This window comes from Falco biarmicus, chromosome Z, assembly GCF_023638135.1.
Source record: "Falco biarmicus isolate bFalBia1 chromosome Z, bFalBia1.pri, whole genome shotgun sequence".
NCBI classification, from domain to species: Eukaryota; Metazoa; Chordata; class Aves; order Falconiformes; family Falconidae; genus Falco; species Falco biarmicus.
This window is the reverse complement of record NC_079311.1, coordinates 49,329,475-49,345,752: the sequence shown is the minus strand read 5'-3', so window position 1 is coordinate 49,345,752 and position 16,278 is coordinate 49,329,475. Positions and strand designations below refer to the sequence as shown.

Sequence of the window (16,278 nt, the reverse complement as noted above, 5' to 3'; positions counted from 1 at the left end):
ATTACTAAGCATTACTTCTTTCCAAGGAGAGACTCCATCCTATCATGTTCCTTCCACAGTCCCTTCAAATGACTGCCTCTGTCAGCAAGGGCAATGACTTTTCAGGAAGATGAGCACCATGTTCCTAAAGGCCAGATTCCTCTGCACTGTACGTCAGTGAAGCTACAGCAGCATCGTCACTAAGCTCACACAACATAAACAACCCTGGTACCACAAAATGCCCATCCTTCACCAAAGACATCATTCTTACCTCACAGGACACCTCCATGCTTGCCCAGATATACAAATTTCCCAGGTACCAGCTGAAAGACCAGGCATTTGTCTAAGTGCATGAGGCTGCAGGAAGGCTGCAGCACAGCAGGCAGGGCTGCACCAGCCATGGCCCCAGCTGAACCAGCCACCGCAGAAGACTCCTCTCTGCAGGCAGAGCAAGTGCTCTGCACCAGGGAGGAGCACTTTGGCTGGCTTGAGCAAGGGATAAGGCTTATGAAACTCTGATAACTAGGGCTTTTGAGACAAAACAAGGAACAAACAGCGTGCTGCTTCATCAGGTTGCGGTTCTTTAGCCTTCCTGCTAACACACGGCTTACATCTTAGGAGAGGGGGAAAAAGGGAAAAACAAAAGTGTTGCCTAAGCCTTTAACCTCTTTGCAAATAAAAGCTTTATATTTGTGTAGATGTAAATAAAGTATGCAGGTTTATGTGGCTAAAAGTGAAGGGGACACCGGAGGGTTGTACTCTGGCTATGTATAAATACTGTTTCTTTGAGCAGTGGCAGTATGTGAACAATTGCAAAGTAACCATACAGTTATCCATGCATGCTTAGGGTGACATGGGCATGGGAAACCACTCCTTACTATTATCCTCTCTCACACTGTATAAAGTGGTCTGCTGCCTCTAGGTCTCACATGAGGTCTGAGCCTACTTCGTTCACAAACTCCCTAGGGCTGGTGGCAAAGCACAATAATAAAACCTGAACCAGAAAGATTGCACCGGACAGGCCATGAACAGTTTGCTCTTCAAGTGAGGAGCCAGGCAGGATGGGTTTTTTTTTCTTAAGAAACTGCTTAATGGTTGTTCTGAGGAGTAATTTGGTATGGGCTGCATGGAGACTCCCCCTCACCCTTTTCAACATGATGCTTTTTTTTTAAAAAAAAAAAAAAAAAAAAAGCCTAAATTATTGGTTTAAATAAATAGCCCATGAGGTTGGTGGATGCTTATTAAAGCACTTCACCTACTGAAACACTGATGGAGTCAGTTTTCAACTAATAGTGTACAACCTAGTGATTTTATTACCAAAAAAGAAAAATCTCACCATTAACCCCCTACATACAAACCACAGCAAATCAAATCCAGCTGTGCAGGGAAGATCCCACAGGCACTTTTCTTTTTTAGCAGACAGCAAAGCAGAGCAGTGATCTGATTGCCCAGCAAAACAGCACACACAAACCTGTGTGATGGCACCTGGCAGCACTGCATGAGCCCTCTCACAGGTCTGGGGGCAGTTTGCCCCAGCAAAGACAGCATCAGTGAGCTGATGGAAGCAGAGAATAGAGCCAAATATACCATTGCCTCTTTAAGAGTTGTCCTATTCCTTCCCTGCTGAATGCAGTCTAAAGCATCTGTGGGACAGACATGCAGCCACACAGAGAAGTGAAAATTGGGCTGCCCCAAAGCAGTATTTCCCCACAAAAGCAAGATGAGAGGCACAAATCATGAAACCACTGCTTCCAATGTTGGAAACAGGTAGAGAGAGACACTAGTACAGTAGGGGTAACAAGGATTTGTGACAGGATCAGCCAAAAGCAAACACTTATGAAGTTTCCCATCGCAGCAAACCCAGACTGCAGTTCTCTACCCAAATGCCTCTTTGCCATAGCTCCCTCAGGGAGATCCTATGCATGCTCCAGGAAAGTTCTTTTCTTGTCTTGCAAACAGTTTGCTTTTTCACACATTGAGGCCAGTTGCCTCCTGTTTCTGGAGTACCATGCCTAGGATCAATACTGCTTCTTTCTGAATATGAATGTCCTCAGTCCTTACTGAAGCTCACTAATCTTTCAACACTTGCTTCATGGCTCTGAAACACTTGAGGTGCTGACAATTTGCTCTCTCTAGCAATCTATAGCATTGGGTGAAACCCTTTTTAGAGTTTGTTGTGGCAAACTTCTCACAAATTTTCTGCCTGTTATAACTTACTGATTTTTTTTGACCACTTGCCTATTGCCAACTGCAAATCCTCTCCAGATAAAATAACTGTCTACTGGAGGTGTGAGGCACTGAGGTTTTCAGCCCTTGCAGGCACTTGTAGTTGAAAGGCTGATATCATGCAGGTCAAAACCAAACTGATTAGTTTTCCCCCCATTATTCCAGATAACTTGGTTTCTTTGGGGGTTGTTTTATTTTGATTCCTGCTAAGGGCAGGGGAAATAAGTATTTTTGCTCAGCCTTTTCACAGGCAGGAACCACAGTCCTGCCAGCCTCCTGGCTGTGCAGACATTTGGGATCATCCAGGAAGCTGCTACCCTTCCAAAATTTAGTTTGGACGTCTCTCCCTCATCCAGCTTTCATGCTTAAGACTTGCCTACAGATTGTGCTTTGCCCTGGAGATCAGTAGCACTGATGATGACTTCTTTTCTGTGTTTTCAGGGATGCAGAAAGAAGCTACCCCTCCAAATAGGCTCTGCAGTATGTGTACAGAAGATTGTTCCTGTGCACAGCTGATGTCTATTGGCAATGATTACAGTAACTGATACCAGTGTAGCAACCTGCTCTGGCAGTGAAACTTTTCATCTGTATTGCTTAGCACAATCCTCCTTGTTCTTTTTTGCATGCTTCATAGTACAGCTCCCCTGGATGCCTTTCTCAACCCTGACAGGGACAAAGTCCATTGCTTTCATCCTTGCATTTTGGCTTGTGAAACACTTTTTGATAGTAGCTTTTGTACTGTGTTTAGGCATTCTTGCCATCATCCATTCTTCAAAAGTACCAATGAATGAAGTAGGAGGTTGATTACAGCTGACTCTTGTCTTTGCACCCATTCACACCGAGTGAGAGGTGTTTCATGCTGCATCATGAGTTCAAGGTTCATCAGCTCCCTGAGGCTGCTCCCAACACTGGAAGCTGGGCCAAAGGTGGGTAGTCTCTTTTTTTCGCTCATTATCATCCCACAAAACAGGCAAGATCACTATAGAGCATCTGAGAGGTTTCTGAACAAGCTCTAGATCATCTAGCACTAGCATCTACTTCTGCCGGGCACACCAGTGTAGTTTCATTTTCCTCCTCTTCCTCCTGCATGTAACTTCAAAAACAATGACATAAACCTGTGGTGCCGTTCAGTGACCTTTTAAGCTCTTTTTCAGAGCTTTTAACTTACCCTTGTACTTCCTTCTTTCTGAGATTGTGACCACTCTAAGAAAAGGTTAAATATGATTGGCACAAACATAAGGTACAAATAACTTCTGATCCTTTAACTGTACATTCATTCTGCATGAAAACAGTAACCAAATCCTGTGCCCTGCAGTGCAGCCCATCTTTATCTTGTGTTAAAGACCTCCTGTCTCTCTCAAATTATAGTTTCCTCTTATGCTGGTTTTCTAATGACACTGCCCATTTTGCTCAAAATTAAAGCGCAGGCCGGGAAGAAGTTGCTTTAGCTGCATTACAGAGCAAAAGGAGAACGGCTGCCTGCACAGGAGGCTGGGAGGAGCCAAAGTGCAGCACTGCCCATGTGCGGGACAGGCTTGCCTTGTGACCAGCACACCACCCAGGAGAGGAAGAGGCTGACAGGCAGTATTAAGCAAACCCTTCCTCCAAGGGAGGTCAAGCAGCACAGAAAGGCTCTGCTTCAGGACAAAACCAAATTATGAGGCATCAAACAACTGGTTTGGGAAGGGGGGATGCATTCCCACAGCAGTTCCAGCCCAGCCAAGTCTGGATCACCTGAGCCACATGTTTCTTTCTGCACTGACCTAAATTGGTAAGTGTGCAAAGTAAATGGGTCTTAGCCTTACTAAAACCATGACTTGACTTCAGCCAGGTCAGTCTCTTGATGTAGCCGATCATGCAGTCAGACAGCACTAATGCTGTTACCAGAAGGAGAGGCAATGGGGGAAACATGCAACTGCAGGCAGAGAAAGGTGAGACCACAGCAGCCCAAGCTTTAATCAGCTTTAATTTCTGTGGAACCCTTTAGTCATTCAAGTGAACTCACATTGTTCCTTAGTGTTATCACATTTTTGTTTTAGTAAGTTGTTGTGGTTTTTTTACATTTAGGTACAAGTCAGGAAAAAAAAACCCAAAAGTGTCTCATGCTGTCAAAGTGTTAGAATTAAACCAGTCATGTCTGCTTGGTGCTGCTGTGAGTTGGTCCACTGTTTGTAAAATCAAGCCTCCTGTTGTTAATATTCAAAATCCAGCAATATGCTAAGTAGCATATTGCTATCCATTTTTATAAGACTAATTTCCACCCAGGATAAAAAAAATACACAAACCTGTAATACAGATAATTTACACACTAGACTCTCCTGGCTCTGCATTTGCTGCCAGCCTTATATCAAGGCATTGAAAGAACAGACAGACAGTTTGCTGCATAAAAGAACAATCTCTTCTGCAGCCACAAGCCCCAGCTGGGTTTTTTTTCCATACAAATTCTTGTTTCAGAATTGACAGAATTACAGGCTGATAAAGAAAATCAGAAATATAAATGAATAAAAAAGATAGAGAAGAAAATATATTTTACTGTCAAAGCTCAACATTAAAAGACATGAAGGTTCAAAAAGGCTGGTAAGACAGCAGGAGCTGAAAACAATGCCAAATATACTCTAGGTCAGCACTGCACTACAGGTGAGGGAATATTTTACAGATTCCTGGATTTCTGAAGGCTGTATGGAGCCATCAATGACCACATAGTTTGGCCCTTTCGTATAGTGCAATTTGTAGAGATTTGCCTAGCTGTTCCTGCTGCAAGCACATAATTTTTCGTTGAACTAGAGCATATGTTTAGAAAAGGCTTCTCAGACTGATTTAAGGACTTCAAGTGATGCAGAACCACTGTGTCTCTAGGGTGATTGTTCCAATGACTTCCCACCCTCAGGGTTAAGCATTCATATTTTCAGATGGAATATATTTGGCTTCAGCTGGCAAGCACATATGGAAGACTTCTATCCCAACAGGTGTCAAAGCTTTTCAAAAGTTTTAAAATGCATTTGTACAGAAAATTCTCTTCCACTTCCTCGTCAAAAGTAGCCACTTTGATGGTGAGACACAAGCCTTTCCTCCAGCATGCAGCAGCTCTACCTAGCACTTGAGCTAAATACTCAGGAAACAGCCAGACCTCAGACTTTGCTATCCAGCCATGACTATTAAGTGTGACTACACAGCATGTAGTTCATCTGAAGAGGCTGCCCTGCCTCTGCCATCACAGACACAGCTGAATCCCCGTTACACTAAAAATATTGTGTGTTGCTACAAGATCTCTGTTTTAGTGTCTCAGCAGAGGGATTTCTCTCTCAAATAAAGAGCAAGAGTTAGGTGAGAAAAAGAAACAAAATGCAGAGAAGCAAGCACCAATGTGTCTTTTCCCTGGATTTTATGTGTTTCATTTGAGCAAAAGATCCAGTAGAAGCCAATGCCTGGGAATTAAGTTTATTTTAAGAGCTCTCCAAATATGAAATCAGTGATTGGTTTGAAAGAAGGTTACAAAAAAAATCAAACTGTCATTTGTCATTGAGGCTCTGCTCTTTGAATATATCTTGAAGAACACTGCATCCACTATTTTTTCCTTCAGTGTCCACCTTGCAGGAATTCACTCTTGGAAGCAGGGAGATAGAATTTGTGACCATCGGCATCAGTTCCCTCAAAGACGTAACCGGGTGGGTCTTTGTAAGAGGCCAAGCATCTAACAATGCCCTTTGGTGTGTAGCTGGTAGAGTAGATCGTTTTAGCATCTAGCACAGTACGATGCTTTGGGCCTGACCAGCCAGGTTTATAGCTCTTCACAGCCGTAAGCAGATGAGGCACATAGTGGGTCTGAAAGGTAGTCAAGCAATCCATTGGTTTTGCTGGGAAAGTCAGCTCTGGAGCGTGAGTGATAGGTTCTTGTTTCTTGCACAGCCAAGGCTTATAGTCTTCCTTCATTATCGAAGAGCTATTGAATGGCTCAGTGCTTTTTTTAAACTGCTCCAAAGATCGACACATCTTGGCTGGCCTACCATTTGGGTGCTTGTAATGTGTCTGAGTAGTGGTGTGAAGGTCCATTTTCTCCAGAGGAGGAAGATATACATCAGGGTTTTTGCTGAATTTGGGAGGCCGTGGCCAAGCTCGGTATTTTTCCTGAAAATGGAAGATCATGATGCTTCAGCTGGTATGGTTTTGCAAGCTTGGCTGGCTGACCAGCCAGCCCCTTGTAAGAAACTTTGTGGGTAGTGAGATCATCAAACGGGACCTCATTGGCCTTGTATTTCTCATTTTTATGGACATAACGTTTCTCCAGAGGATGTTGCACATAATTCACTCTATAACTGGTTATATATTCAAAGGGAGCTTGGGTTTTCTGGACTAGATTCAGAGGTTTGCCCCTTTGAGTGGCAGCTGGCCCCCTGTAGAGATAGTCATCCTGGACAGTGGTTCTGTGGTTAAATTTTTCTTCTGATGGGCGAAACCTGTTGTTTGGTCTGATCAGCTCTGTCTTTGGTTCATCCCACAGCACGTAGTCATCTGAAATGTAAGAGGAAGCCTATCTAAGTGTTCAACTGAATTTCTTTGGTGAGTTTAAGCATTTACCATATTTTGTTTTGATTATTACATTTTTCTACTGTACTAAATATTTGCTGATGTTGTAATGATTGACAAATCCTATTAAAAGAGATCCTGTAGAACACATTATATACCAGTATGCTAATCCCTGGAAATGTTTAGCATCTACCAAAAAAAAAAAAATTGAGTGAAAATAGTCCTGTATCTTCCCATACCTACACAGATGGTGAAATGCAATGTCCTCATGCTCAGTCAACCAGAAATCATGGAAGTAGAGTATCATGGCACTGACTTTGACGCCCTTCATTTACCTTCCTGCAGCTATGTTGTGGCTGGCTCAGAGCACAGGCAGAGTATGCCTATGTCTGCAGAAGGCTGTTCAGGTGTCTCCCACAGTATCCCTGGGGCAAAGAGAACCAGATGCCTACCATCCCACTCTAACAGCCAATTTGCAGAGCTACCCTTCCTATTTGTACGTTCTCATTTGGGGATGACCTGATTCTCAGCTGCACAGATGTGATGCTGCCTACTGTTTGCTGAGTTCAGGGTTTTGTTGCTCATCTTGGTGTCAGCAAGCTGTATTCTGTGGCATCTCCTTGGCTCTTGACTTTGCTTTCTGTGGTACTCTGCTGTCACTACAAGCAGGAAGCAAGGAGAAGCTTGTACTTCTGTCTCCAGTTCTTCCTTATTAGAAAAACCATGCTGGATTTTGCAGACCAAAGCTACACTGATCTGAAGCATTGAATCGTATCACAGAGACAGTCCATACTCCAGAAACCTTGTCATCTAAATTCATGACCAAGAAAACATTTTAGGCAGCATTTTAGAGACATTCGTATCTTCCTTCCTCAGCAGAATAGCAGGGAAAAAAATGAGGCACTGAGACTTAAAAAGATTTGCACTGAGTCACACTAGAAATCTATTGCAAAGCTGACTAACTCTCTGAACCAGTGCTGCAGCCGCAAGACTATGTATTTTCTCTTCCTAGTAATCTTGTGCAACTTACCCTAGAGAGTATCATGGTTACTGGTAAGAAGCTGAAATAGCCTTGGAGCTAACCCAAGTCTTTCTTTTTTTTTTTTTTTTTTTTCATTTTCCCTCCTTTCAAACCACATTGAGAGTCATGAGGCAAATAAGCTTCCAGCTGACTCTGCACAGGAAGGAAGTCTAGATTTCAAAGTACTAGAGAGTAAATGATGCAATTAGGTATCAATATATTTGAACTTTCCAATCCAAACAGAGTTATTTCTTCTGAATGGCAGTGACTATTGCACTGCACAAACACAATTACACAAAGGACATGTTCGTTACAATGCGATGTTGATCAAAAAATAACTTTTTGCCCCTATTAGCTGTCTGTTTAAAGTCTTTCTGGTTCAAATCAAGTTCTCTGCCCTGGCACACAAGGGGAAGCAGCAGCCACAGGTGCCATGTTGCTCCCAGTGAGCACCCTGACCCTTGAGTACAGAGCTGCCCTCGTGCCACTAATTAGCATAGCCAGCTGGGAATGCAGGCCTGCCTGTGTGTGCCAGCATAGACTCATTTGCCACTAGTGGTGCCACTGAAGCCCAGGCTGTGTGCCCTGCTAGTACAGAGGGTTTTAAATGTCCCAGGTGCTCCTGTTTCTCTGGGGGAATAGGAGATGTCCAGGCACCATCACACTGGTGGGACGCTGACCTAGTGTCCATGCCTAGGTTACATCATTTTGCTGGAGAGATGGTCCACCAGGGTGAACCACGGCCATATACAGACACACGTCATTACAGGAATAAAGTCTTATAAAGTGAGAAACTAATGAGATTCAGACCATCTCTAAGCAGTCTCATTCAGAGATCTAACATTTCAGAGGCCAACCAAGATTCTCCCATCATCTTTGCTGGAAAATAGTCTGTGCATTTTGGACGTTAAAAAAGCTTTTGCAAAATATTCAGAAGAGGACAAGCAAATCCATCTGTCCTCAATTTTAAAAATTTACAAGCTCTACATATTTGGAGACCTCATAGGCATTATGAATTTATTTTACTTAATGTAACCCAGCAGTGCTACTATTCCTTCAAAATATGTTATGATTTTATTGTAACTCTAATTCTTCTCCCATAGATATTAATAGTTTCCCACGTAGCACAATCTTGAAAACATTAGGGGGTACAGGAGGGAATGGAGGATATGAACCATATGTTATTGGAGGGTTAAGGACACCTCACTATAACCAAACAAGACAAATCTAAAATTAGATTGCATACCTGCAAATAGATAGAAACAGCAATATGTGTAGCTTGGAAGAGATAAGAATTTTGAAAGCTTAAGTTTCAAATTCATCTGATACTAATTGTGAAATGCAATAGCATCATCTTAAACCTACAGTGTTGTCTGGGATATGGTGTGTTTAGCAGGAAGGAGAATACAGTAGAAAAGTAACAAAATGCCAGTGTCTCACTGTCTTATATGCTGGTTAAATATTTGAATTATGATAATTAGTTGAATAGCATGTTTCAAAATTACATATTTGAGTAGTGATCAGTAAAACCTAACAATGCTTGGAAAACAGCACAATGAAAAGTTTATTTTTTTGTGAACCTGGGCCTTTAAAGGGGAATTCATTCAGTATGCAACTTCATTTTTGAAGGGGTTTGGGCAAAGATTTCCATTTGCAGTGCTTTGAAAAATACTGCAAATTATAATCAAACGTTGCTGTGATACGTTTTATTAGAGTTCTGGAGTAACAGTTAAGGTGCTGACCTAAACACTGATAAAAAGACAAAGATATACATCTGGTTCAGACACAGAGAAGTTAAGGATATCTAAACACAGAAGGATCCTCCACTTGTGCAAAGCAGCCTTTTTTTACTGGCTTCGCTGAAGCTATTCCAATGAATACCATCTGGTCACAATGTCTATGCAAAACAAAGTGTTCAAAATCATGTAAACGTGGGTATTTTGCACCTGCAGGTCATAGTATTCACAAGTCAAGTCATTTTAAATGGACAGTATTTCCTGTGTGCTTAATGTAAAAATTCTAGTTTATGCTGTTCCAAACCTGCAGCTGCACTAGAGTCTGACTTTCAGTCATTTCAGCTGGGTAATCTTAACACTGCATTCACATACCTTTTATTTCCTTACTTCCTTTATCATTTTGAGTTCCAAGAATAAAAATTGTTTCTGTACACTGGACAATGTACAGACATGCATGACATGCCAGCTCCAATCATAAGCTTTTATATTTGTACAGCATAATGAAATGAAATGAAATTATTTTAAGAAATACACAAATGCTAGCTATCTGCTTAGCAGTGTTAGCTGGAAGGCATGCAGAGGGGAGGCAAAGTCCTCTGATTTCCTACTTATGACTTACTACCAAAACTAGCGCAGTTGCTGTAACTGTGTAAATGGAAGTTTTCTCCCAGTGCATGCAGAAGAGAGGTAGAGAGAAGGTGGAGGAGAGGAAGGAAGGAAGCCCCTGACGTGCGGAATTAGACTCTATAACTCGAAAGTTATAAAGTAGGTATGTTTATTGCGCGCAGATGCACGGGGGATCGCTCCTCCACAAGCGTGCATACCCGAAGTGACGAACCATCTCACATTTATACAATGAACAAATGAATATTCAACTAACGCCTATACATATTCGTTACCTAAACCCCGCTTCGTATGTTAATTAGCTTATCAGTCCGTTTCCTGGAATGTGGTGGTCTTGCAGGTTTGTAGGTGATTCATGTCCTTGTGACCATCCAATCTTCTCCAGCAAGGAGACTTAGCACTCCCTCCCTCTAGATAGCATTTGAATGTCTCTTATCTTTTTCTCATTCTCTTTTAAATAGCCCCTTTGTTAGAGAAAGAGGGGCAGGCGTCTCCCCTTTGTTAGAGGAGGAGGGGCAGGCGTCTCCTCAAAACTGTAGTTGTCACCGCACCCATGACTAGTCACCATACCCACATTCCTTAAGCAGACACATACAATCACAATCCATGTCCATTATCCCCATTTCACACTATTTCTCCATATCACCCCCAGAAAGACAAACCACCTACACTGTTACTGCTGCTGAGGAACAAGGGCAGAGTTAGATGCACACAGAGATCTGTTTTATCAGGAGTAGAGCTTGAGTGCTTTGGACATTTGTGTGGAGCTTCTGTGTGTCTGTAATTGCCATACACATCTCTTGCACACCCACATATTAACTCTGCAGCACACACAAAAAAAGGGTCCCATGCTTCATGACCTGCTCAGACCCAGAAAATTCTACATATGTTGGATGTGTCTGATCCACTGAATGTACGGACCAGCCCTGCAAGTATACCAAGAGTATGTTCAGTGTATCCTGAAGATGATGATGCTGGACCCACTTGCAGGGGTTCACATGGCCCTGCTTCTACCTAGACTGCCTGTAGGCCTGTCAGATATGCAAAGCAGCTGAACTCAGAGAGATTCCAATGCTACCATTAATCAGAGCTGTATTCCCAACTATTTGTGTCTATGTGTTCCCACACAACTTGTTGACATATGCAGACAGAAGAAATAACAACTGCACTGTTTTGATCTGTCTCCTTCAAAAACTGAAGCTACTGGTAAAGTTCTGAGAGGAGCTGCAAGGGCACATACCTTTGTAACTGGTTCTTGTTTCCATCTTGGAGCTGAGGCTGTGTCTTATCACATGGGAGAGGCATGGAGGTACTCGAGAGAGAATGTAGAAGTTATAATCTTGTTTATAAGTGGTGGTTAAATCCATACGCTCATCACTCTTGAGATACTTTTCAGCTGGTTTAAGTTTCTGTGGCAACACTTCATGAGCTATGTAATCCTTCCTGTGAATAGAATAATTTAATTATGTCTTTTGTCTTAAGGAAAAAATTATGTTCCTTTTTCTGGACACACAAAGAAATTAATACTTCCCCTTATCTCCACAGCCTAAGGAAGCCTGGATAGAATACAAGCAGTTAATGAAACACACAAGCCTTCCACATTTGGAAACCTGGACTCTGAAAAAGGCACTGAGGCAGCTCTGGACAGCCTCAGGCAGAGGCAGCTCTGGACAGCCTCAGGCAGGCGAGATTCCCCCTTCTTTTCACCCAGTGAGGTTAATGGCCTTACACAAAGCTATCTCTGTTTTACATCGGACTTACATCAGAAGACCTAACTCCTTTCTAAAGCCAAATAATTACAGCAGGGTGTCTTGTACACATGGGAAACCTGAGAGAGGCAACAATAGCCTTCCCAGACAGTACACTGCAGAGCAATTCAGCCAGGATCAGGAGATAACAACAGAACAGCTTTATCAGCATGGTCAGTCAGTCAGCTTTTTCTCAGGTACCACTGTAAAAAAGCTATTTTAAGATACTGGAGCATTATATACTGTTACTTACTCCAAGAAAACATTACAGAAACAAGACGGAGAAGAAAATAACATTGCCATCCAACATTCACTAACCTGAACCTATTTCACTGCCCGCATCCTTTGATACAGGGCAGAGAGTCTGCGCCTGGCACCAGCGAATTCAGCCTGTAATGTCAGAGTACTTTCCCACAGGTGTGCAGATCTGTTTACACCATTGGCAGCTGGCCAGGACAAATGGTCAGTGCAGGAGCTATTCTAATAATATTGTGCTTTACATCTGGAGTGGTGCTAGGTGGGCAAGAGCCTGAGCCGCTGAATATACTGTATTAATTACATATTTTAGCAAATAACAAGGTAGTCAAAAGTCTGTGTGGACCAGGAAAAGAGAACTGACATTGCAAAGCATTAGATATAGGGTTAAAAACAGAAACGCAGAAGTTAAAAAAAATCCAAGAGCATCAAGAGGTGTCCACAAATGTTGTAGCCCCTTGGCATATTTTTGTCAGCAATTTAAAACCAACAGTTCTTTCAAGAAAAAGACATGCAGGAATACAACAGGCATGCAGCACCCTCAGTAGCAGCGAGGGCACAGCAACAGAGAGGGTCTTTCCTGAGCTACCCACAGCACACCACACAATCCTACATTTGAAACAGCTGAGCCTGTACAGGAGGCAAGTAACAGATCACAGGCCGGCAATTCTTCACCAGTATGATCAAGGGTTTTCTGTCAGTGGGAGTACCTTTTCCCACTCTGACTACTGCAATACAACAGAATCTGCAGTGGAGATAGTAGACACTGATGTGCTGATAAGGGAGTGCCAACCTGCATCCAAGATGCCATGAAAGATGGTATGCCTGCAAGTCCCAGACTTTATCAAGGGAGTTTGCTGTTCCAGTGTGACACCTAACACTCAACAAAGTGCTATTAGAGAGGACTGCTGACAACTCAGTGCCCACTGGCCTCACAGTCCCTGCAGTTACTCTCATTCTCTTCATCAGTTCATTCTGAGTTTAGCCACATACAACCAGAGCTTTTAGCAGCCCTCCAATAGGCGGTGGCACTTTTCCATTAGGCCATGGTACTTTGACACTGGGTGTATTTTCTTACCAGTGTTGCCTAGAGGACAGCAAGACCTGCAATCCAATGGCTAACTGTTCAGGCTCTGTGTTTTCTCCTCTCAGAAGGGTAGACAAGTTTTATATATTTGGTAGAGTACATGCTCTGAAGAAATATAGGGAGTTTCTGCACTTTCTTAGCAGACTGCTTTTCAGAAATTGTACTAAACTCCAGGAGTAACAGTTACTGTGGGAATTGCTAGCCTTTTCTGAGCCAGTATAGTTTTGCTGATTGAATGGCAAGTTTCTAAGGACTCCTTGACAGACCCCGCACAGTGGTTGCCCCTCCTCAACTGCCTTAAGAGTACACCACTGAGCCCAGGATTTAGTTATAGGCAGACACAAAGATATCTAGCTGCTTTGTCTCATGCTGGAGATGGAAGGCACATATACAAGTGAAGTCTGCGCTTTGAAACTCCCTGATTCTTTCAGTCATTGCTGAAAACTCACATGCGGACAGAGGTATCTCAAATGTAAGTTGGGCATTTCAGACTTCATCAGCTACATTTGTGATTTAAACTGACAACTTTTTAAAAGGCATAGGTAGAGGAAGGAGGTGGTAGAGCTTCTTCCATGTCAGGATGAGTACTGAGGGAGCTGGCAGAAGTGCTCACTGAGCCACTTTCAATCACTTATCAGCAGTCCCGGCTAACTGGGAGGTCCCAGTTGACTGGAGGCTGTCAAATGTGATGCCCATCTACAAGAAAAGTGGGAAGGAGGATCTGGGGAGCTACAGGCCTGTCAGCCTGGCACTGGTGCCGGGGAAGGTTATGGAGCAGATCACCCCAAGTGCCATCACATGGCATGTACAGAGCAACCAGGGGATCAGGCCCAGACAGCATGGGTTTATGAAAGTCGGGTACTGATTGATGAACCTGATCTCCATCTTATGACAAGATGCCCAGCTTAGTGGATGACAGAAAGGTGGTGGATGCTGACTACCTAGATTTCAATAAATCCTTTGACACCATTTCCCACAGCATTGTCCTGGAGAAATGGCTGCTCATGGCTTGGATGGGAGGGCAAATGGGTGGTGTTAAGTGTTAAGACTTTATTAAGAGCCATTGGCATCTCATAGGTCTCTAATTCATAGAATCATAGGACAATAGAATGGATTGGGTCGGAAGGGACCTTAAAGATCACCTAGTTCCAATCCCCCCGTCACAGGCAGGGACACCTTCCATGAGATCAGGTTGCTCAAGCCCCATCCAACCTGACCTTGAACACTTCCAGGGATAGGGCATCCACAGCTTCTCTGGGCAACCTCTTCCACTATCTTGCCACCCTCACAGTAAAGAATTTCTTCCTTATATCTAATGTAAATCCATCCTATTTCAGTTTAAAGCCATTAGCCCTTAGTGTCCTTTGATGTCACAAAGATAGTGAACATCAAGATCAGGCAGCAGCTGCTGTTTGAGGCAGCAGCTGCTGTTTGAGGAAAGCAAAGTCCCCAGATTCATAACAAAGGATAAGATTCCTACTTCTTACAAGTTTCTTCTGTGGACAAGCACTTGGCACATCACTCTACCAGCAGCAGGGAAGTCTCAGAAACTACTTCCAACAGGGAAATGGGCACAGTGCAAGTGTGAGGACTTCTGCCAAACACCAACATTGAGTAACAACATGGATGAGAAGCAGAAATAGCCCAGCAATCCACCGTGACTACCCTGAGGAAAATACTAACACCCCCTTTCAGTCATCAAACTCTACCATATTCACAACTCCTTGGAAACTAGTCACTTATGTTACAGTGTGCAAAGTGCCACACAAAACCCAGAACAGAAGAAAAATATTCCTCCAGTATCATCCATACTTTCCCAGATCACATTTCTGCTTCCCAAAACAAAGAGTGAGCAAAAGTCAAGACCACAACAGTGCTTCTGTGGCCCATGTATTCTCTGACCAGATCACATCTCAGCCTCCAGGAAGTGCAAGAAAAATAGCTGCTTGTCTCCACTACAACTGGCCTCACACAGACCTTCACTCCTCCTTCACAGAGCCCTCATGAGAGTTTGTACAACCGTAACATTGCTCTTTTCAGGCTCCCCTTGTGAAAACAAATCATTTTTTTCTCCGTTACCCATCTCTCACACACACATTATCTAAGTCACAGTTCTCACTCTCTTTCACTACTTTTCATACTTTGTAGTCGAGATGCCTTCCATGGGTATCTGTGCCATCTTGGATGCTTCCTTCGGTTTTAATGAGCCTCTGGGAACAGTGATGGGATAAAGTGGGTATTGCTCCGTGTACTCCGACAGCATGCATGGCTTCTCACTCTTTTCATACAGCCTGGTGGGCAGGTGTGAACAACGGTGACATCTGCAAAGGAAAAGACCAGCACAGGAGTTGTGACGCACAGGTAGCTGATTAATAACACCTCATTGTGAAAGGCCACTGCAGACTGCAACTACAAAACAGTGGATAAACAAGCATTGCGATAGCTGCTACAGCCTTGGTTATTTAAAGTGGAAAAGCATAACCTGCATAAAGAAAGGGTTCTTTCAGTCTGCTACTGTAGCCTGCAGTCAAAAAATTCCATGAAGCCAACAAAAACACCCTAAGAAAAGCAAGTTCATCTAGATGAAGAAAAACACAAGTTAATCTGAGATACAGCCATGTGTCCTAGTCTGGTAGACTAGAAGCTCTATTTAATGTCCCTTTTGTTCCATTTGTCATAAATTTATTACCATACTTTACCCACATATTGAGCTCACTAGTGTAGACAAATGAGCAAAAGGGTAACAGCTGAGGAGTCTCTATTCACTCACTCTTGGGCAGCACTGCTCTGCCCATCTTTCTTTCTGAAAGCAGCTCAGTCTGGGTACTGCAAGACCTCTCCACAACGTGCACCAAAATGAGGACAGTGAGAACAAACTGATTTTCTGATGAAGCTCCCTCCTGACTCTAAAATTCCACCATGGATCACCCATCATTGGTGACCTGCTTCTTTCCACATTGGGACGAGACCAGATCAGGGTGGGCAAGGCTCACCCATAAACCAGAAAGAGGTCTGGGATCCCACACTCAGACTTCTTCCCAGAGACATAACAGTTTATGTCCCTTTCTGTTTTGAGCC

The 16,278-nt window shown here is 43.2% G+C and overlaps 1 protein-coding gene across 1 annotated transcript; it reads right to left on the bottom strand.

Annotated features, from left to right (window-relative positions):
• Nucleotides 1-5,743: 5,743 nt before the first annotated feature.
• SAXO1 (stabilizer of axonemal microtubules 1) lies at nt 5,744-15,514 on the bottom strand. Its single transcript, XM_056325389.1, is given in 4 exon segments — nt 5,744-6,337; nt 6,339-6,714; nt 11,351-11,553; nt 15,342-15,514. Coding segments are annotated over 4 exon segments (1,257 nt in total). The 5' UTR covers nt 15,464-15,514; the 3' UTR covers nt 5,744-5,781.
• Between the last annotated feature and the right edge of the window lie 764 nt (nt 15,515-16,278).